The 22620-nt window shown below is 54.7% G+C and overlaps 1 protein-coding gene and 1 long non-coding RNA gene across 13 annotated transcripts; both read right to left on the bottom strand.

Moving 5' to 3' along the window:
- Nucleotides 1-510: 510 nt before the first annotated feature.
- Nucleotides 511-5792, bottom strand: LOC142076361 (uncharacterized). Of its 6 annotated transcripts, XR_012671167.1 has the most exons (7): nt 4936-5792; nt 4688-4811; nt 4194-4316; nt 3720-3838; nt 2964-3051; nt 1985-2051; nt 511-1336 (listed from the first exon to the last, which is right to left on the bottom strand). It is a non-coding gene; the product is annotated as an uncharacterized LOC142076361 (long non-coding RNA). The 6 variants fall into 6 exon arrangements; XR_012671162.1 differs by lacking the exon at nt 3720-3838 and having other exon boundaries at nt 2964-3144; XR_012671166.1 differs by lacking the exon at nt 3720-3838 and having other exon boundaries at nt 4936-5791.
- Nucleotides 5793-6618: 826 nt separating this feature from the next.
- LOC142076364 (uncharacterized) lies at nt 6619-22082 on the bottom strand. 7 transcript variants are annotated; one of them, XM_075138678.1, is made up of 14 exons: nt 21916-22082; nt 20489-20556; nt 12400-12567; nt 11615-11676; nt 11023-11176; nt 10521-10777; nt 10040-10125; nt 9496-9611; nt 9292-9409; nt 8776-8899; nt 8192-8320; nt 7743-7888; nt 7331-7456; nt 6619-6772 (listed from the first exon to the last, which is right to left on the bottom strand). In XM_075138678.1, exons 3-14 carry the CDS (start codon nt 12476-12478, stop codon nt 6652-6654), a joined length of 1518 nt encoding a protein of 505 aa, XP_074994779.1. In that variant the 5' UTR covers nt 12479-12567; nt 20489-20556; nt 21916-22082; the 3' UTR covers nt 6619-6651. The 7 variants fall into 7 exon arrangements, with proteins under 7 accessions (XP_074994779.1, XP_074994781.1, XP_074994785.1 ...); XM_075138680.1 differs by lacking the exons at nt 11615-11676; nt 12400-12567 and adding an exon at nt 15797-15935; XM_075138684.1 differs by lacking the exon at nt 12400-12567 and having other exon boundaries at nt 21916-22080.
- Between the last annotated feature and the right edge of the window lie 538 nt (nt 22083-22620).

Below are 22620 nucleotides of genomic sequence, written 5' to 3'. Positions count from 1 at the left end.
GGTTTTGGGACGGACAAAAGGCTGAAGCACCTGGGGCGCCTAGGGGGGCCTGGGGGCTGCACAGTGAGAGCCGCAGGGCTGGCAGCGCCATGGTCCGTTCTGTCTGTTGGCTGCTAAGGACTCTCTGGGGTTGCCGGCTCTGGCCTTCTGTCTGGGGGTCTCCCAGGAGGGAATGCGGGGGCTCCCCGTGTTCCGTCCCGCCCCCAACAGCCTCCCCAGCTCCTCATGAGGAAGGGAAAGCGTTAACCAAAGAGCAACAGTCAGTGGCCCAATGCCCAACGTGAAACCAGCAAGGAGCGGTGTCCCTCAAGGGTCCATACTGGGACCGATACGGTTTAATATCGATGGCATGGATAGTGGGAGTCGAGTGCACTCTCAGCAAGGTTGCAGGTGACACCAAGCTGAGTGGTGCAGTCGATACGCTCGAGGGAAGGGATGCCATCCAGAGGGACCTGATTGCTTTTCTCCAAAACAGAGGCATTTCACATCGCAGAGAGGGGAAAAAACACATAAAAGCAAAAAGAAAACCATTTGTTTTTGTAAGAACGATCCAAAATGGAGCAAAGAGCATAACAAACCTTTCAGGAGGAGAAGTTTCAGGGCGAGTTTTCTGCTCACAAAGCCCCTGGGAAGAAACAGCCTCTGAAGACCCTTTATCCCCTCCTCTGTTCGTACTCAGAGGAATGTCCAGGTTCTGCAGCAGCTGAACCCACTGCTTTGGGGAACACCAGAAACACCCATGACTTTCTCAAACTCTTCATTCCCCATCTGAGAGCCAAGGGATAGGATTTCCTAAAGGTTCTTCCACAGGCACAGCCCTGAAAAATCCCCACTGCTTCTCTACTAGTGCACAAAGAGATTAGGAAAAGTTTCATTTTCAAGTGTACGTAGACCATTTCTGAAATCAGACAAGTAATTTCTAATGAGGAGAAGCCCTTTGCCTTGCATCTGGCAACTGACAGGAGGTGGACCGAGCATCAGATGCCAGAAACGAACGCAGGAACGTCCCACCTTCTTGCCGAGTCACCTCCTGTCTTTTTGGAAGCCGTTAGCTGACACGTGAAGAGCAAGAAGTTGCACGTCAAGTGAAAGACTACTAAAAAAAGCTGTGAAAGAGTAACTTGTTCAGTTCAGAAAGAAAATTGGGCAATGCCGTGTACAAACCACCACCCCACGCACAGGGAAAGCTCGACAAGTCAGATGTGGTACCCAATAACCCCCAAAAATGGCTCTTCACATCAGTTTTCTCTATGTTCAGGTTAGTTCTTTTAGTCAGACACAGAAAGCGAAGTCATTTCTTCTTCTTTTGCTGAAGTAGACTTTTAAGTAGATATTGCTAAAGAATGCAAAAACAACCAAAAAGTTAAATCTGAGGTACTTTCAACCTCAGAAGATGTGTATCACTGAAGCGTTTCTCATATTAGATTCTCTTCTCAACTCTAAGGAGTCCCCATTTTCTCTGCTCCCAAGGTAAACTCCAAAGCTATTTATGGGTTTTCAGAAAAAGGAACACGTAGTTCAGTGCTCAGAGCTATGGAGAAGAGAGAATATTTACAAAACACTATAAAGACAAATAAACTAGAGAGCAACCATTAAAGGAAAAACCTGGGAGCAGAATGTGAAACACAGGTCAAACTGTCCCAAGCACTTAGGCCTCCATCAAGGACCACAAGCCCTGAGGCTGATGATGGCTGTTGGATGAGTTTCCCTCCCCCAGAGGGAAACACCTCTCAGCACACTGTGCTCAGACCAAGGAAGGAAAAGGCAATACAGCCCTACATCTAAAGGCACGCCATTCCCTTCAAAGGTAATTTTTCATTTCTTTAGGTCAACTGCCTGGCCAGTTACAACACCTGCTTATAGGGACTCCATCCACCCTCACCCACGAAAAGCTGTGACGTGCTGAGAAAGTGTGGAGAGTCAGGTGGACTTGGATGCACGCACTGCTACCACAGGTCTAGTTTGTTAACCTGTTTATATTTACCTGTCGCTTTGAAGCTGCCCAAGGGTCAGCATGCCCTTGCTACTGGAGGTTCTTGCTCTGTGTAGGCCTAAGGAAGACACTTCTGGTGATACACTATTTTGAACGGCTAAAACACAGCAGAACATACTGTTTATGACCTGCTGAGAATCGTCCCCCAGGCATATCAGGAACAAAGGCAAAGCTTGAATATTCAAGATGCATTTGAGTTACATTACCGTTAAACATTCACCACTACCAGCCATTTCTCTAAACTGAAGGCTGACAGCAGCGTACAAGGACAGTCTTTTCTGGACACTTCACTCCTGGGTAGAAATCCTAGAGACTTTCTTTAAAGACAGAAATCCAAAGAGCTACCACAAGCTTTTTAAATTAAGCACAGCAAATAAAAAGCAAACAAACAAACAAAAAACAACAGGTAAATCCCTGAGCCACTAATGAGGAACAAAAGGTCTCCCATTAAGTCCGCTACCCCTCACAAAATGGACAAGTGGCTTAACGAGATTCCTGCAAAGAAACTGCGGGTGGAAGATAACCCTGATAACTGCAGCACAAGCGACCAACATGGAAACGGCAGTGCTGACCCTTCTCCTGCTCCTCCTACGAGCTCTTCACCAGTTACGTGAAGAGGCAAAACCAAGGATGACTGAACAGATCTGAGAAGAAGCTGGCCCCCCAAAATTCAAAATGATCAAGAAGTCTATTTGAAATATGGATTCGCATCCACTGTCGTGGATGACCAACCTCACCCTAACACGTCCTGCCTTGAGGTAGGAGCTAAGGACAGTATGAATTCACCACCACGAGCAGACATGCAAACCCGAAGCAGCCAGAACATGCAGACAAACCTCTACCATTTTTTCAGCCATGTTTCAAGTCACGCCATACTCAACTCAGGACTTCACAAAATGCCACTAAACTTAATGACAGCAGCCTCTTTGCAGGTTGCTTACTCAAAAGCAGAAACCAAAAAGCCACGTACCCTAGGCAAAACCCTTGTCCTTCCGTGCGGTTGGTGTCTTCCCATGACTCTTCCTCAAGGCAGGGGAAATGACTGTGTCTTTGAAAGTCTACACAAACGGAGAAGTACGCTTAGCCTTCCGACAGGGCCCGTTAGTCATCTGGCAGTCGTTCTCCATCGACCGCAAATAATCCACACCTACCTAAGACAGTCCAACATCCATTGGAAATGAGTTGGACGGCAACAGAAGCGACAGCAGCCGACCCGGACAGCCATATTAGACCAGAAATGATGGTTACAAGACAGAAAATGCAAAACAAGTCACCAGAACAGCAAAATAAAACTAGAAGACACAGCATGCACAAACCAGAGTCCCAAGTCCTAAAAAGAAAACAAGCTAAAATAGGACTCTCCAAAAAACATCCAGAACACACGTGAAGGCATAAAAGCCCCAAACAACTCAGGGAAGCCAGGACCAAAAAGCCCACATACTGTCCATAACAATAACACCCTTTAACCCTAGCCCACTCACACTCTGGCATCCTGTTACCCTACCACCCCATAACCCTAGCACACTGTAAGCCTAGAACCCCATAACCCTGGCACCCAATAACTCTAGCTCTCCCTAAGTGCAGACAGGGGACATGATAACCCTAGAAAACTGTTACCCTGGCACTGCATAACCCTAGAACCCCATAGCCCTAGCATCCTGTAACCCTAGCACCCCATGACCCTAGGACATTGTAGCCTTAAGGTATCAAAACATTGAACACAAACTCCCTGGAGATCTCCGCCAGAGCCTTCAGGTGGCCCCAGATCTCAGACATCACAACTTTGAAGTGGGACAGAGCCACCAGGACATCACCAGCATCCACCTTCACATCATCCGTCATGCCCTGAAAAAGTGCCTGGGTTAAACACTCTCAGGGAGAAAGGCTGAGGCACTCGGAGACTTTGAACCAGCCGGCAATGACCACGGGGCTTCAGCTCATCATTTCTCTGTCAGAGCCACCAGGCACATGACCCCGTCCACCCTGAGACACCCTTCGGGGCAGCTACGCCCAGAGCTGGGTGGCTGGATATGGCCTTTGCTGTATGGGGATCTCTCACGGGGCAGGATCTCTCACGGGGGCACTGGGAAATCCTCCTCAGGCCTGGATGCCTGAGAAACATCTTTGTGCTGCTCCATATCTCACCAAAACCAGGGGCGGAGGAAGGCTGCTTTGCTGGCCTCCAAGAGAAACAGCTCACCTGGGCTGCTCTGAGGCTACCGGGCGCCTTTGCTGTCAGGCGGGTCTTGGCGCCGCTCTGCCAACGGCTGTCACCTCCCCACAGGATGCTCTCCGGCACACGGTAGGTATCTTCTCAGTCACCCTGGGGACAAAGATTGGAAGGGAGGGATTGGGTTTGCTTTGCCCCCGTTCCCAGGGTGCCACAACAGAGACCTGCCACCCCCAAATCACGTGGACACCACGTACGAGCTGCAGACGTGGGTCAGGATGGCTGTGGAGCGCAGGCAAGACGTTCTGCTGTGCCCCAGCTGCTGGCAGAAAGCAGAGCTGAAGACAACGGGGGGAAGCCCAGGGCAGCTGGCAGCCGGCGGTGGGGTCTGGCCGGGTGCAGCACCCGCAGAAACGCCCGGATCCTTGAGCCTCAGCCCCGGGGCTGCAGCACGGGGCTGGCACTGGCTGGGGCTTCGCTGGGAAAAACCAGGCGGGGGTGACCCCGACACCCCGCACGCGTACCTGGCCCCAGGATCTGATCGCCTGTCCCTCTGCCCATCGCCACCACGGGATCCAGAAAGCAGCGCCGCCGGCCCTGGCGTGGTCCTGAGCCATCTCTCGATGGACGAGTCTTTAACCAGCAGGCCTAAAGTGAGGAAAAATTGCCCAGAATTAAGCTGTGCTCAAGTTTTTGCTGGCAGCACGTTTTTTGCGCTGCCTGGTGGTGCCGCTCCTGGGGACGGCTCCAGAAACAGGGGGGCTGCCTGTACCTGCAGGCAGGCGGTGGAGTGTGCGCCGCGGCAGTGAGCGGTGGTTTGTGCGGCTGTTGAATGGGGTCGGGCTTCAAATGTGCCCAGTCTGGTATGCCTCGTTCCTGTTGCCTTGCAGGTCGTATTAAGAGCTTAAATAGTATTGTTTTAAAAAAGCAAAACCAACCAACAAACAAGAAAACAGCTGGGCGATTCCACCCGCACCCCCCCGACGGGTTTTTCTTTGCCCTGGCCCTGGCCCCCCTGCAAGGCGATGTTCATCACCAATATTAGGGTGCAGGATTGGGCCCAAGGCAGGGCTTTTGCCGGCAGCACGTATTTTGAGGCTCCCGCTAATGCAGTTCCTGGGCCGTGCTCAGGAAATGGGAGCAATTGCCCAGAACTGGTATTTTTGGTCTTTCTCTGTCCCTCTCGGTCAGGCTCTGGGTCCCCATTTTTTAACTGCTCCCTTTGCACCCGGTAGCCCTTTGCTCTTTTCTTCTTCCTCTTTCTCACTCTGTCTGGCTCCTTGTCCCTATTTTTTCTAAATTCCTCCCTGTCTGCCCCGGCCCTTTCTGCTCCCCCTACGCCTCCACCCTGGAGGCCATCGCTCTTCTCTCCTTCTCTGTCGCCTCTCTCTGTCCCTCTGTCCGTCTCCCGTGCCTCTCCGGCCACGCCACCGCCCTGCCCCACCCCCCCCCGCCGCTCTGCCCCTCTCCCCTCCTCCTCCCGGCTCCACCGGGGCTCCGGACCGGGGGCGGGGCAGCCCCGGGGAGGCGGCCATGGGGCCGGGGGGGGCGGGGCCGGGCTGGGGCCGGTGTCCCCGCAGGGCCAGAGAGCGGGAAGGGGCGCCCCGTGGCATGCTGGGAGAGGGTGTGCACCAGGGCATGCTGGGAGCTGTAGTCCTGGGGCGCGGGGCTGCCCGGCGGCCATGTTGGTTCCCGGGGCATGCTGGGAGCGGTCAGTTCCCCACACTGAGCTTCGCGGCGGCCATGTTGGTGTCGGGAGGCGCAGCCTCTGCTCCAGCTGCGGCTCGGCTGAGGTGAGGGCTGGGGCCGCCCGGGGGTGGTGGGGAAGCGCTCCAAACGGCCCGGTGTGATGGGGTCCCGGTCCGCTGGAGCCGGGCCGGCCGGGGCAGCCCCGGGAGTGACCCGAGAGCTGGGGAGGGGAGGGAGACGGAGACAGACCCCCCCGGGCACAGGCACCGGGCAGCCCGACTCCCAGAGCCCCCCTGAGCCACCCCAGCATTTTTCGTTACTGCAGTAATAGGAGTAGTGTGTTTTTCTGTTAACTCTCCCGGGGCTTTCACTCCAGCTGCCCTGTTCGGGGACTGGGAATATTCAGCTGCCTTGGAAAATTGCCAGCCTGATTATTATTGCTCAGGCCTTGTTTCCCTCGCTCGAAAACACTTCATCTTTAAATGCGTCCTTGCATCGGCAAGATCCAGGCAGTTGGGATTGTTTCCTGCAGGGAGCAGCCTGATGAATCCAGGCTGCTGCCGTTCCGAGGCAGAGCTGAACGCTTCTCCCCGCCACCGGTGCTCGGCCAGTGGTTTGGCAGGTCCAGTCAGCAGGGGGGGGCTGCACGTGTTCGAGCTGTGGGCTATGTGTGGACTTTATTCCCTCCTGCCCCTGCGAGCAGTTCCGGGATCACACACGGGGTGTGTATAATGCCTTTAGACCAATCCATCACCAGGCACAGGCCTGTCAGTCCGGCTGGGAACAGCCCCAGAGCTCTTTATTTTGTATTTATAGGTGGATCTCGGCAGCTGAGAAGCCTCCCAGCCCCTTTGCTAACAGCCGCTGCCACAGCCGCCGCTCCGGCACCTTCCCCTCTGCTGCGGTACTGGCATCTAGTGCTAGGGAGGAAGAAAGAAAAGTCTGTGAGCGTATGGACAGGGAGAAGGCAGAGACATCCTGCAGGCGTAGCTCAGGCCCCCTGTGATGGGACCTGCTTGCGATGAAGCCTCAAGGTGCCTGTGAGGTGGCAGAGGCCAGAGGCCCCTGGCCCAAGCCCAGGAGAAGGTCCCAGGTGCAGCTGATCAGCCTGGGGCTGAGTCAGGTTGGGCCAAGACCTTGAGTGTCTTAGGAGATGTCCCCCCTCGGGGCAAGGTGTCTTGGCCCAGGACTCTGCAAGGGAAGGACATGCTCTCTGGCTTGCAAAGGGGAGAGCCAGCCGTCAGAAGAATCCCTCTGCCTTCAGCCAGGACTTTCACGTCCCGCAGGGAAAGCCAATTCTGGGTGCCCAGGCAGTCCCCTTGCGTGTCAGGGAGGTCCAGCCCAAAGCCATCCTCCAGAACCTGCTTCTGTCTCGTGAGGGGTGTCAGAGAAATGCCCCCTTTCCCCCAGGGCTGCCCTCCGTAGAGGGATGGGCCTTGCAGCCGAGGGAAGCACCATCCCTTTTTGGAGACAGTTACCAGGGGAGCTGCCTCTGCTGCTCTTGATGCCGCCTGTTGTTCTCAGCGACGTGCTTGAATATGTTCCTCCGTGCCTGATGCGGCTCCAGCCTTCTGAGGACCTGGAGCGCTCGTGGGGAAAGGTGGCTGCAACAACAGGGAGACATCATCCCTCAGCCTCTGCCGGAGACCCCTTCTGCCTCTCCCCTCATCCAGCCTCTGCAGCCACCCGGTCCCGCGTGTACCCACCCTTTCACCCTGTGGTGAGCTCTGGGCCTTGGCTGTGGGGGTAACCCAGGTCACGCCCGTGTTAGGAGACATCAGAGGGTGTCCTATGCAGCCCCAGGACGCAGGGACGGGGGTCCTGGACATCTCTGCGGGGTCACGGCTGCTCGACTGCCCCAGGCTGTGGCCAGAGCTGGCGCACACTTACTCAGGCTGGAGTCTCTTCAGCTGGGCTGCTGCTGCCATCTCCTCTGCTGGGAGAGGGTTTTCAGCCTTCCTCCACCTCTCGTTGACCTCCTTTCCCCTGCGCTGGGCTGGAGGGTGGGGAGTCCAAGCGCCTCCAGTGCCGAGTGCCTGCCAAGGAGGAGACGCTCTCAGCAAACCAGACGGCAAACAGAGGTGCCCTTTCCCAGACGACCTCTTGAAAGGAGCCCGCAGCAGGACCCGGGAGCCGGGAGACTCGGCGCCGCGTGCCCGTCGTCTCGGCTGACGGCTGCTTTTGCCCCTCGGATCCTGCTGCCAACCTCTCCCTCCTGAGGATGAGCAGGCAAACCCCTGCCCTGCAGCTGGGTGCCCGTCCTGCTCCCACCCCCTGGAGACCTGCCGCCCTGGGTGCCCCCACAGAGAGGGTCGCTGCTGCTCTCAGCGGTGTCGTACCTGGGGCGGCTGTCGGTCCTCCCCTGCAGACCAGGCTTCCCACGCCGCCCATTCTGCCTGGGCTTGCTGTCGCCGCTCTTGCCACCTGGTCTTCACTTGCTCCCACTCTGCAGACAGCTGCCAGACCTCCTGGAGGGGACGGAAACGCAGCAGCAGGCAGCATTAGTCTCGGCTCCTGGAGGGGCTTCCTTCGGGTCTGACCCGCGTTGGTGCCCCTTGCCTCAGCCGTCAGTCGGCAGCGCTTTGCCCCTAACAGATCAGGGGCCGTGGAGTCATGCCAGGCTCCTCAACTCATGGCAAACAGAGCTGAGTGACCAAAGACCTCCACTGTCAACGACCTAGAAAGGACTTGTCCATTTTCCATAGCCCCTGGCCAGCATAACGTGTTTCATGACAACCCAGGGGGCAAGAACAGGCAGGCAGGGTGTGCAGCACCCTCCTTTTCGTGAAGAAGGTCCGAAGGAGGTGACAGACAGGTTACAATGAACGCGTGCCAAGGGATCCTTTCAGGATGGCTCTCTGCACAAAGAGGCTTTTGCCGAGTCTCAAACAGCACGGTAGTTACGGCAAGGCAGAGCACGTACCTGCAACGCTCTCCTGCAGCCTTCAGAGGACGGGAGTGCAGCGGTGGGCCTGGCTGGAGGAGCTGGCTCCTGCCTGCCTGCCTCCTTCGTCCTGGGGGAGCTGCCCGGACATGGGGGGAGCACACTGCGGAGAGACACCAGGAGGAGTCGGCATGAGCACGGGGCAGTTTCGTGTCCCATTTTCGTCTGGTATCAAAGCTCCCCAGGCTGGCAGAAGAAGCGGGGGAGGTGGGGCCGTTTCCCATGGCAAGGGGGAGCCTCTCCTGAACCCCATCCGATGGATGGGAGAGGACCGCACCTCAGGTCTGAAGTAAGGGCAAGCAAAGTGATGTGGGGTGCGCTCAACATCCGCCGCCTTCCCCACTAAGGGGCCTGCGATGGGGCAAACAAGCTCATAAAAACCGTGGCGCAGGTGTCGGGGACCTTCCCGAGTCCCTACAGCCAGAGTGTCCAAAGGGGATGTCCCTCCTACATGGGTGCAAGGATCCCTTTCACCCCTTCCCACAAGGGTCTCACCTGGCAGAAGTCTCCTTCCCCATGTCTTGCTGCCTTGTGCCTGGCCCCTGGCTTGGCAGCACGGGGAGGGAAAGCTTCACCCGCCTCTGCAGCAGCTTGTCAGGATGCCCCTCTGCACCTGGGAAAGGAGGAAGCTCTTCAGAGCAGCCCCATGGAGTGCGTTTTAACCGGGCTGTGGTCGCCCAGCATGGGGCAGGGCCCCACCTGGACAGCAGGGACCCGCTCCCGTGCCTCTTCTGATCTTGTGCTTTTCTGCAGCCTTCTCGTGCCAGGTGGAGAAACCCTTGGCCACTGCTCCGCGGATCACCAGGAACTGAAACCTGGAAAGCAAATGATGACACAGGCTTGAAGAAGGGTGGCCCCCTACCCTCTGCAGCTTCCCAGCACTAATCCTCCTGACTGTCGTGCAAGGCATGGCATCCCTTTCCTTTGTGGCCATGCACAGGTTTGATTGGCAAGCTCCCCCCAACACCACAAAACATCGCTTAAAATCCTCTCTGCGTGCAGTTGGTTCTGTCTCATGGGAATGACAGTAGGCTGGGCGTGAGAGACACGATCACGATGCCCGGTCACTCCAGGAGAATACACGCGTAGCCCCAGCTCAGCATTAGTCAACCAGAAACCAGTCAGTTCAGGATTGATCCCTGACTCCCTGCTGAGTGTCGAGCCCCGACAACGCACACTGCTGAGCAGAAGCTGGGAAGCCACCCGCTCGGTCGCTCAGGGGCTGCAGAGGAAACGCACTCACCTTGGGAACGCGTGGGCAGGAGCAGCCTGTGTCTCCCGAGCGGTGGTGGCTCCACTGGAGACAGCTGCATCTGGCATCCACAGCCTCTGCAAAGTGACACAGAGCTGTCAGAAGGTTTCCAGGGCAGTTTTCTCTTGGCTCCCAAAGGAAGCAGACCTGTCTCCTGCTCCAAAAGAAAGCCACTTCTCCAAACCCCTATTCCAAATCCTCCTCCGTGAACATTAGCCCTTGCTCTGCTCTGGAGAAGCTGCACAGCAAACACTGAGACTGCGCAGTAACACTGCTGGGCTTTTTGTAGGGCAAGGATCCAGAAACTCAGCAGAAACTTTCTTTGCTAATGGAGAAGTCAGCGGGGCTGAGCATGGGGAAAGGCGTTTGACTGGCCTGCCACGTCCAGGCTGGCCAACGGCGACTGGGTTGCTCACCCTTCAATAGGCTTCCCAAAGACACTGGAGCAGCCCTCAAAACCGGAGCGACTTACAGTGCGAAGCAGTGCAATCCGGCTGGCCTTGCTCGCCAGCCCTGTGACGCAGTCGTAATAAAACCGCATGCACAGGACGTCGTCTTTGCAGGACAGAACGCCAATGTCCTTGAAGGCGAAGGCGAGGCGCTGCCTGTTCCTCAGCTGGAAAGAGTACAAGAGTACGGTCTCTTGCACACAGTCCTTCACCACGTGCCGCGGGAAGGAGGTGGCTTGCGATAGCCACTTGTAGTTCAGTGGCTTGATCTTGACATCGCCTGTAAGGAGGAGGAACATTGTCACTGCCACAGCAGGCCAAATTTCTCTGTAAGGTTCATAACAAAATGCCATAGAAAAGGTCGTTTATAGAAACAGCTCTTGGGGAGTGGTTTGTTTTGGGGGAGCTCAAGCCGTCCCCCGACCTTTGGAGGCAATTCTCTATTTCTCTCAGCCCTTTCCAAAGAGCAGAGAGCGCGCACCCCACCCCCAGGGGGAAAGTGGAGGGTGGCCGCTGCCTTCTCACCAGGGATAACCACTGTGGGGAACGCGAGCTCCTGCAGACGTAACGCATCCACGTCCAGCCGGAAGACGGGTCTTCGGACCACATACACCTCTCCTTCGCCGTGGAATTGCTCTTGGACCATAGCGAAGGTCCCGAGTCCTGTGACCAGGACACCCTGCCCGGGAAAAAGACAAAAAGGCTCATGAGTGAGTACTTTAGAGATGGGAAAAGGGAAAGCTTTGGAAAAGGCCCACGTTCTCCATTTGTTTTCTTCCCCTCCTCAACATATTTGCTAACCTTCTCCCTTGGCTGGAGAAGACCCCAGGCGTTTCCAGCACAGGGAATACCTATGGAATCATTCTTGGCACGGACCCAGCATAATCCCCAGTCTCGCTGCTTGGTCTCTCCACTCTGACCACAGCAAAGGGTGAAGCCCTGTCGTGTGCCGAATGCTTTCTCAGACTAGATCTGGACTTGGTTTCCCCCCTGGTTGACCAAGAAGCAGCTCTGGGCACACGGGGTTGTCTCGGCGTGCTGCTGTGATGCTCAGGGAGGGATCACTCCCCGGGGTCCAGGCTCTCCAGGGCAAAGGAGGACCAAGACGCCAGCCCACCTTGTCCAGCTTCAGCTGTCCCAGGATGTACGCAGACACAGCATCCCAGATAGACACAACATCTGGAAACAAGGGAAAGAGGTCTCAGGCTCCGGGCCAGCCAGCTCACAGCCTCTCGGCAAGCTCCTCGCCCAGGGGGTGACAGATGCAGGTGTCCACAAACAGCCCAGACAAACACCGCCACGGCTGCGGAGCTGGGCTGTGCCCCAGTTTCAGGCTGCCAGCCTTACTCGGCTCCAGGGGCAGGGCTGGAGCAGAAATGGGGAGGTGGGAAGGGCTCAGGACCGGGGCTGTGGCCATCTAACCCCCAGAAAGCGATGGCACCCCAGCACCCAGGACATGATCTGCCAGCCTGGTGGCACAAGAGGGTCCCCTGGGAAGGAACAGAGGTTCTCCCAAAGGAGACTAGTTCAAGGTAAAGGGTTGATTTACAGCAGAGGCATTTCCAGCCGGCTCGTGAGAGCCCTGTGGGACCTGAAGGACACCCCAGCTTGTGGGACATAGGATCCCTTTTCATCCCAGAGCCAGAACCCCATGGCCCCGCACAGCCCCCTCGTGAGGGGACCGAGCCATTCCCACGGGGGCTTTGGGGCTCAGGGCAGCCTCAGCACCATGACCTGGGAGTCCTGGTTGCCACATTGTCCCGAGCCCGGTGGGATCCTCAAGCAGGGCTCTCGCGGCCGCCCCCAGCCCTGTCCAGCCACCCCCACACCCCAGCAGCTGCAGCTTTTGACAGCTGACAGCCCTGGTGTGACCCCTCGGGAAGGAGCTCCCAAAACCCATACCCTTGGTGGAGAGCTGCAGGAGTGTGGGGAACAAGCTGCTCAGCTCCAAGCCGACGGCCACGGTGCAGCAGCCCTCCATCGCGCTTGCCGCTTGCCCTCAGCTCAGGGAAAGGGATGCTCTTCGCAGCTCCTCGCCCAAAATTCCTTTCCGACGTGCCCCTGCTCTGCCTGTCAGCAAGGGTGCTGCCTGTCAGGGAGGGTCCCCCAGCGCAGCCCCGCTGCCTCCCGACCCCGCCCCTGGCTCTGGAGCAGCTCCGAAGGGCAGCAGTGGGGAGCCCCTGAGCAGTGCCCAGCAGCGCCCAGGCCTCGCCGGCAAGTGCCGGCACCGCCGCGGCGCTGGGGAGACCTCCCGGTGATGTGGGTCATCCCCCTGTGACATCAGCCCGCATCATTTGAAGGTGCATTATGACACCAGCAGGGAGACAGCACAAACGGGGAGAGAGGAGATAGATTTCCCCTCTTGTCCTGGGAAATGGTCATCCCCTTTCTCCCCACTGCTGTTCCAAAAACCCTGTCTGCCCCCTGCACCAACATGTCTCTGCTATTGGGAGCCCGTCTGGGCAGGTGGGGTTTGGGGGTTGGCTGCGGTTGGGCAGTTGCAAGAGATGGGATCGAAGGCCTGTGGGATGCAACAGCCCCTCCAGCGTGCCCGAACACTCCTCTCTGCTGTGTGTCGCTTGTGTGGCAGGAGTAGGATGGGCTTTACTGCACTGGTTTTGGCTGGGATGGAGTTAATTTTCTCCCTAGGAGCCCAGATGGTGCTGTGCGTTGGATTTGTGACCAAAACAGCCCTGATAACACACCAATGTTTTAGCTATCGCTGAACAGGGCTTGCACAGCATCAAGGCCGCTTCTGTTTCTCACGCTGACCCACCAGCGACTCGGCTGGGGATGGGCAAGAAGCTGGGAGGGGACACGGCCAGGACAGCTGACCCCAACAAACCAAAGGGATATCCCACACCATATGACATCGTGCTCAGCAATAAAAGCTGGGGAAAGAACGAGCAAGGTGTGGTGGGGGGGTGTATGTTCGAGGCCATGGCGTTTGTCTTTCCAAGTTACTGTCATGTGTGATGAAGCCCTGAACATGATGAATAGCAAAAGGTTCAGTTGCCCTAAATTTCGGCATCTGCTGCCATTTCAATTGGCCAGAGGAATTTCCCAACAACCTCCAAGAAGATGCCCCCAGAGGTTGCCTGGTCTCTCAGAGTTGCTCCAGCAGAGCTTGCAGCTACCTGCACGTATCTTGGACCATCTCTAGTACCTCACATGTCACCAGGTGTTTGTGTCCGAGCAGCTCACTGCTGCCCTCCATCTCCATTAATTAGCATCAGAGCTGGGACAAGGACCTCACATGCAGGTGGCCATTTTGTGCACACCTGAACTGAGGCGAGAGGAATCCCACCTCCTTTGATGGATTTGTGGGTTTGTGGTGTGCGTGGGAGGGAGCCGAGTCCCTTTCTGGCCCCAGGACTGAAAACACAGGAGGAGGCGCCTTCATTGACTCAGCTGAATCCCTTCCCTCCGCAGGGGTAAAGGAGATCCCTCCCTGGCACTGTCTGGGTGTCCTGCCTAGTGACGGGACAAGGAAAGGCAATTCTCATGCCCAGTTTTTTCCCTGAGATGAGAAACGACACTGCCGGAAAGAAATCTCTCTCCCTGGACGAGGAAGGGAACATCCGTGACGCCTTCGGCCTGTTTCACAGCAGGTTCCCCTGGAGCCCCAGGGACACCTGAAGGGAGCCCAGAGGGGGAAGAAAAAGTGACGCCTTGGGCTGGTCCTCTGCTGCTGAGCCGGGCTGGGCTCCCGGGACGGAGGGAGCTCCCGGCAAGTGGGCAGCGCTGCAGAGAGACAGCTCTGCCCAGGAGCAGCTCCTCTGCAAAGCACAGCAGGGCTGAGGGCACTGCCTGCAGGCACCGAGGGGAGAGGAGCGAGGCAGAGAGAGGTTAAAGGCAGCCTGGAGTAGGAGGATCCTGAGAGCTGACTGGGGGAGGAACGTTGCAACCACAGAACGAGCTGAAACTGGCAAATGCAAGCAGAATGAAGAAGAAAAGGACCAAGGAAACAATTCCAAGAGAATGAGGTAACTTCAGAAGAAGGCCAGCCCAGCGACCAGGAAAACCAGTATGAAATCACGAGACCACCGACCAGAATTAAGTGATTGGACTTGGGGATGGGGTGAGGGGTGGTACGTTCCGGGAAATCTCTCTGTAAGGCTATAATTGGGGTCTGCGATCTGCAGTAGGGGTCCCTCCTTGGAGGCACCCAGCTCGAGCTGCTCTGCATGTCAGATAAATAAACCACTTATTTACTCAGCAGATTGGCGACTTGTCTTCTGCGAGCAGGAACCTAGGGCCGAGCCCTGTTGAGGTGGCACCCGCATAATTCCTACCATGAGACCGTGGTGGCGGCTGCGTAATTCCTGAAACAAGAAGCCAGGTGCCTGCTTCTGCCCTCTCACCTCCTCAGGCACATGTGACATCACAAGAAGCTGGAGAAGCCAGCTGCATGCTCCTGCCCCAAGAGCTGCAGTGCCACCGCTAACATCACAAGCGCCTGCACAAGCCAGGTGTTCATTCATACCCAAACAGCTCCTTACACACCAGTGACATCAGAAGCAGCTGTACAAGCCAGGTCCTGCTCCTGCCCCATCACTACTCAGCCACCTGTGACACCACAAGTACCTGCGCAGGCCAGGAGCTTGCTCCTGCCATATCAACTACTCAGGCACTTGCGACACCATAAGCAGCTGCACGTAGAATGTTCCGGCTCCTGCCCTATCACCTACTCAGGCACATATGACCTCACAAGCACATGAACAAGCCAAGTGCCTCCTCCTACCCTATCACCTACTCATCCACCTATGACATCGCAAGAATCTGCACAAGCCAGGGGCTGGCCCCTGGCCTCACACCTCCGCAACCACCTATGACAACACCAGCACCAGCACAAGCCAGGGGCCTGTTCCTAACCTACCGCCTACTCAGCCACCTATGACATCAGAAGCACCTGCACGAGCCAGCTGCATGCTCCTGCTGTAACTGCTACAAAGCCACCGGTGACATCACAACCAAGTGCACATGCTCCTGGCCTATCAGCTACTCAGCCATCAGCGACAACATAAGCAGCTGCAGAAGCCAGGGTCTTTCTCCTGCCCTATCAACTACCTGGGAATATCACAAGCAGCAGCACAAAGCAGGGGCCTGCTCCTGCCCTAACACCCACTCAGCCACAAGTGACATCACAAGCACCTGCACAGCAGGAGTGTCCTCACTGCCAACACCCCGGCTTTTCCACCATCTCCCCGTGCTCCCCTCTCCCCCAGGCACCTTTCTCACCCACGCCACCACCTCCCAACGCCCCTGTCTGTCTCTGTGTTTGTGTGGCAGATGTCACCTCGGAAGCATTGTCCCAGCCGGGTCCCCTGCACCTCCTTCTCCCTCTGCTCTCATCGTGACTGTCCCAGCTGTCTGATGTGCTTTTTGACCTCATGGGTCCTCTCGTCCTGCCTCCCTTCTGCTGTTCAATCCTGTTCCTGCAAGACAAGTGACAACCAGTCGGTGCCTCCTGTCATGAATGAGTAGTTTGAAGGCCGCTTGGAAGATCACTGACAAAGAGATCGGCAAAAGGTGATTTTAATAGAAATTTATAGAAACGTGACTTAACAGAGTTCGATGGCAAGATTCACTCTATTACTCATTACATGGATTAAGTATACACAGAGAAAATCGTCTCAGAGTTGCGTTGGAACGATTTGTACGAGACTGAGGATAAAAGGTCAAGGGAGACCCTCCCCTTGAGTCACAAGGTTCCTCAATGGGAGGGTCCCCCTTACCCTTTTACCCCCAATCCCCACCTGCCCAATCAGCTACTCAAACACCAGTGACCTCTCAAGCACTTCAACAAGACAGGTTCCCACACCTACCCTATCAGCTAGTCAGCCACCCGTGACATCACAAGCACCTGCAGAAGCAAAGTTCCCATGCCTCCCCATCAGGAACTGGGCCACAAGTGACATCAACACCTGCACAAGCCGGGTTCCCACGCTTGCCATATCAGCTAGTGGCACAGGTGCGGGGACCTGGCTCGTGCTGGTGCTTGTGATGTCACGGGTGGCTGACGAGCTGTTATGGCAGGCACGGGAACCAGGCTGATGCTGCTGTTTTGATGTCACTGGTGACTATGGATCTTGTATGGCAAGCGCGGGAACCTGGCTTGTGCAGGTGCTGATGTCACTGCTGGCTTAGTACTTGATAGGGCAGGCGCGGAACCCGGCTTGTGGATGCGATTATGTCACTTGTGGCACAGTTCCTGATAGGGCAGGTGTGGGGATCTGGCTTGTGCAGGGGCTTGTGATGTCGTGGCTGGCTGACTAGCTGATCTGGGAGGTGCGGGAACTTGGCCTAGGTGCTGTTCTGATGTCACTGGTGGCTGTGTAGCTCGTACGGCCGGCGCGGGAACCTGGCTTGTGCATGTGTTTATGTCACTGCTGGCTGAAGTATCTGTAGCTCGTACGGCAGTGTCACTTTTTTCGTGACATCCTCTCCCCATCCTGAAAGTTGTCCTCGAAGGCCGAGAATTGCCCCAGGGGTGCCCCAGAAGCCTACCATTCGGCGCGGGACACTTTACCTCCATCATCGCGCTGTACCCCCAGGAAATGATCGTTCAGGAAGGGCTCCCACTGAAAGCATAACTCGAGTAGGACTGCCTCAAGAATATGAGAGCGATGCGCCATCCTCTCCTATGCAAGATGCTCTCCCCCTTTCGACCCCAGTAATACTTTAGGAGTACGGTTTACAGACAGAAGTGCCCACTTGAAAAACGGTGTTTGGTTCGGTGAATCTACAGCCATTTCTGCAGACGGAAAAGCAGAGTTAACTGAGGAAATGAATGTTTTGCCCAATGGCCTGAGTCCCTGGCCATCACCTGAGCCTTTGAAGCTGGAGCCAGCACAGTTGATACTGACTCCGAGGCTGTAGGGGCTGGAGCCACCCCGTGCCTTGGCAACTGGCAAGAGCTGCTGCACTCCCTTCAGAAAAGCTGCAGGCAGGGCTACGTCTCCACCTGTCTTTTGCCTGGGAGAACCAGGAGAACAGCAGTGGCCTCAAGCCTAACCTGGTATTTGAGCCCTGCATTGCTGCCACCCCAGTACTTCAGAAAGGCAACTAACAATTGCACTTGTGACCGGTCCCCCCTGCTCCTGACCCCTGGTAATATGGTTAGCATAACGAACCCCATTTTATGAGGCAAAGAGCCATGCCCTGTGACCGAGCTGGTCACCTAGCAGTCCCCTTTGCCCTCCTCATCAGGCCCTGAAGGTCCTGTGCACCAGGCAGACGACTTCTCCCTCTCCCTATCGTCCTCAAGTTTCCCGGGTGCCTGGCTGACTTCTTCCCTCCTTACAGGCCTTGAAGGTCCCAGGCACCCGGCCAACCCGGTTCTGATGACCCTGCCACAGAACAGGGAAGTGCAGCAGCACACAGAGCACCGTCTATAAAATCCAGCAGCACTTTTCCCCTCTTCTCCTCCAAGGGCTAATTTGTGGAGGAAATGACAAATGGCACCTTCTTCTCCTGCGGGGCAGAAGTTTTCCGCCTTGATACAACACATAAAATTGCACAGGAATGGTGTGAACCTCACGGAGTTGCCTGGGTCTTCCACCTGCCCTACAGACCCAAAACTAGCAGCACTTACATAAAGACGCTTTAATATCGGGCAGGTACCCACCCGATGCCCGGTGGAATGAGCCCATTTTCCTGCTCTCTCCAACCCACAAACCCTTTAAAACCCCCACTGTCGGCCTGTTGTTTTTCTCACGTTGACATGAGAAAAGGACATATGGAAACCCATTTCTACCTGGGGAATCCCTTTACCTATCACTGAGTCCCAGGCACCCAACCAACCAGGTTGTGATGACCCCGTCACAGAGAATTAACAGGAGGACAAACAGGAGGAGGAGAAAAAGAAGGACGACAAACGGGATGAACTGGTGGATGGCAGGTGGAGGAGGAGGAAGGGGGTGAAGAGGACACGGAACATAGAAAGAGAATGAGAAGAAGGAGGAAGAAGAGAAAAAAAGAAGGAAGAGGAAGAACATGAGGAGGAGCCAGAGGAGGAGAAAGAAGAGATGGAGGAGGAACACGAGGAACAGTCAGAAGAGGAACACGTGGCACAGGACTAGAAGCAGGAGGAAGAATAGGAAGAGAAGAAGGATGAGCAGGAGGAGGAACAGAAGATAGAGGAACAAGATACAGGACACGAGGAGGACAAACATGAGAAAGAAGAGAAAAAAAGAGGAGGAAGAGGATGATGAGGAGGAGGAGGTAGAGGGGCAGGAGGAGGAGAAGGAGGAAGGAAAAGGAGAAGGAGAATGAAGAGGAAAGGGAATATGAGGAGGAGGAAGACGAAGAGAAGGAAAGGAGGATGACATACAGGATGAAGAGGAACAGAACAAAGAGGAGGCGGTGGAGGAGGCGGGGGGGAAGAGGAGAAGAAGGAGGAGAAACAGGAAGAGGATGAGCAAGAGGATGGCAGGAGAACAAGGACGACTAACAGGAGAAGGAGGATTAGGATGAAGTCGTGGAGGAGTGGGAGGAAGGGGGAGGAAGAGGAGGAGGATGAGGACAACTACAGCAACGACAAACAGGAGGACAGACAGAAGGAGGAGAAGGAGGGTAACAGGATGACAATGAAGAGGAGTAGGAACAGGAGGTGCAGGAAGACGATCAGGAGGAGGAAGAGGGGGAGGACAGGAGGAAGTATTGAGAGCTAAATGTTCCAAAGCACGCATACAGCAATGTACAATGAGAAATTACAAATAAATATACGTGGTCACAAGTCCCCACGGTCACCTTTTTTCCTTTTTCCCTTCCAGGTGACGCTGGTCAAGCCCCAGGCACCTGCAGCCATTTGCTGTACACAACTCCCCTGATGCTGCATATCTGATACACGTTTAATAAAACAACGTAGCCCAGAGATTTTGTCTGTTCACCTTGAGCTGGGGGGAAGGTGCGTAGGTGGGTGAGGACGATCTGCTTTATCCCTTTCATTTTTAGTCCTCAGCAAACACACTGCAAGATTCGGACTTGAGGACAGCACTGAAATCAAAGAGTAAGCGACCAAGAAGGCTCCAACCGCACACTTCCACCTGATGGCCTTAAACAAAACACAGCTGGGATCCTGATTGCTCGCTTCAGCCTGGAATAGTCCTGTTCCTCATCTGAAAGATCCTGCATGCCTGGCTGAGGACAGGGACAGACACAATCCACACAGAGAGCAATCAGAGCTCAACCCTGCACTTCCCTTGGTCACGTTTCCTTGGAAAACTTCTTTGCTGGGTTGTTTGAAAATCTGTAACTGCAAGAACCAGGAAGAAAACCTCCCTGACGGGTTGACTGGAACTTCCTGGCTGTGGTAAAACCATCTGCCCTCGGTACCCCCATTTCACAAGAGCCGGCAGCACAGCTGGGGTGGGGGGAAAGGCACAAATCAGACCTCGGGGCCGAGAGACGAGCACAAGCATCTGCCAAGGGAGCTGCATCCAACCAGGAGCGCTCCCCACTTGCTTCTCTGGCAACAAAGCCCCGGTGCGTGCTCCCACCAGGAGGGAGAAACAACTTCCACTTCTCCAAATCCCCATTTATGAAAGACTGTCAGCAGACATGGGGCTGTCCAGGAGCATGAGAACCACATGAAGGCCAGAAGACAGCAAAGACACCTGGTCTGACCCCCCCCAGAGCATGCCTGCTCCAAAGCGTGGCAGCCTCGTGTCGGAGGGGAGGCAACTCTACCTTCCCCTGGCCTGCTGGCGTGAAACATCGGTCTCCAGATGTGAGGGCTCGGGCTGGCGACACTTGGGGTAGCAGCAGGAACGCTTTGGCCTATGCACAAAGCGTTCCCAGAGCTTTCTGCTGGCATTTGCACAGCTCACAGCCCAGGACAGAAGCGTCCGTGACCGCCACAGGCCTCACACTTCCGTCCCACCTGAGGTGTGTATCTTAAATTTCATTTCCCACCGGTCAAACATTCCTCTTCAGAGTTCTCTTTAAACTGAGGGCTCGCGGCAAGGGAGAGAAGAGAGTTCCTTACCTCTTGCGCAGTCAGGGCATGTTCCCCTGCTAAAAGCGGCCTACTCAGGCCTCCCATTTGGGTAGGAGCTGTTAAAAGAGTAAAACCAAGTCTTAAGTTTATCCATTTGCTTGTTTAAAGAACCTACCATGTGCAGCGTTAAGCCCCCAGAAGACTACTTGCCACAGACACTCTAAGCAAGCTGCCATAAAAGGCAGCTCAAGAGAATCACAAATAACCATTTCTGTACTCTCTGGGAGAGGCTTTCAAGGCTCTTTAAAGGATTTGATTGGATTTGTGTGCTTAACACGCCATTGCATGGATTTACAATTTTACTGCCAAAGGTTTCATGTACTACAGAGATCTTTAAAACAGCAGCTGTAATGATCTCATGCGTAAATATACACAAAGATGCTCTGATATCACGCATGTTTATAACTCAGTGGATGCTCCTACCAAGGGAGTGGCTCCCTTCTGTAGCCACTGAACAAGTAAAAGGATGGAACAAAATGACACGGTCAAGCTCTGAAGCAAAATTTCTATTTTCATTTAGCTTTAATCTAGAGCTGCATTGAGTGGTGAAAAGTGCCAGCCTGACAGCTCTGAAGCACAAAGCGCTTGATCCTCTGTGCCAGAACCGCACAGGCACTGGCCAGGCAACCTGCCTGCCTACTTGTTGCCCTGCCAATACAGTCTATAATTGAGGAAAGTAAAATGGAGATATAAATGTTCTTCCTCCGAGTATTTGATGCTGACAGCTTCTCGCCTCCAGCCTTCCTGCACTTCAGGAGCTCGGAAAACGACAAGAAGAGAAAGCAACGAACACTGGCACTGCACGACTCAGGGAGTGGCTTTTCCACTCAGAACGGTGGTTGCTCTTCATCGTTATGAAGACTAAATGTCTGGTTTTGGGGGAGTGCCTTGGAAGCAATGCAGGGGCCCAATTTAACAGAGTGTCATCTAGAGAGAGGGAGACAGTCTGTGGCCCAAACGTCTCGCACAACAGCCACAGTGTGAGAGAAAGGGAAGCGTTATCCTCGCTGTATTGCTGAGACACCAACTTCACTAATGATCAGACACCAAAGATAAGTAACCTTCCCCAGGTCTCACTAAGCATGCACTCACGTTTTCCAATTTCCTTTCCCGGAACTATACAAAAACTCTCTCTACAACCATAAATTACACGTGCCCGGGACCATTCCCTGGAATGGAGGCCAACTGGCACAATTACCCTTGCCCATTTGGTTGCGTTTTGTTGTGCAAAATTTGGATGCAGGGTAACTGCATCCAAAATGCCCACGGGGAAATCCCCTGGCCCATTCCCACTCGTGAGTGGTGCCGAGGAATTTGCGGAGCTTTCCAGCTGACGTGGGACAAACCTGTACCTGTAAACCTCCAAGCGATTTAGCACTGCAGATGATCAAGGTCCAGTTCACGGGAACACTCACCGGTGCTGTTTAATTCAATACCACAGGTGCTGCCACAAGTTTTCCCTCAGACAGCACCTCACGCTAACATACGCGGGGTAGGTTTTTTCAGTACTCTCTTAGAGCAGCAGTAAACAGAAGCAGAAGAAAGCAATATGAATAAACCAAGCTCATCCACTAACTCTAGCATAGAAGAGTGGCTCATTATCTTAAGAATACAGCCTTGTCGCGAGTAAGTGGTTTAGAGGCCGCTTAAAGAATCACCGTCAAAGAAATTAGCAGAAAGTGATTTTAATAGAGATTTATAAAGGTGCGACCTAATAGAATTTGATGGCAAGGTTCACTCTATTACTTATTATTGTGCACCACCACAATCCACCCCGTGACTAAAGTCAATCCATCTTGATCACAGAGTGGCGGTGTGGTCGCCTCTTGCCTCTGTGCCTATAAACAGATCAACGTCATATTCCAATTGTAATTTGAGGGAAATTTTTGGTTGGTATACTTAATTATTAATATACTTAACTATTAAGGTTTTATTAAGTACAATTAAGCAAGGTTATTTATGCGAGGAGGTTTTGGTATTAGTGCCAATTGTTTAGTTATTTTCCACACTTTAACACATAAAATAATGTTCAACAATAAGCATAGCAGAATAGAAATTAATAAAATTGTTATGGGATGTAAAACCCAATTCAAAGTTCCTGTTGCTGTTGGTGACCAACT

The sequence above is a fragment of the Calonectris borealis genome, unplaced genomic scaffold, assembly GCF_964195595.1.
Source record: "Calonectris borealis unplaced genomic scaffold, bCalBor7.hap1.2 HAP1_SCAFFOLD_44, whole genome shotgun sequence".
NCBI classification, from domain to species: Eukaryota; Metazoa; Chordata; class Aves; order Procellariiformes; family Procellariidae; genus Calonectris; species Calonectris borealis.
Note: the sequence above shows the minus strand (reverse complement) of the source record. Positions and strands in the feature narration are given on the sequence as shown.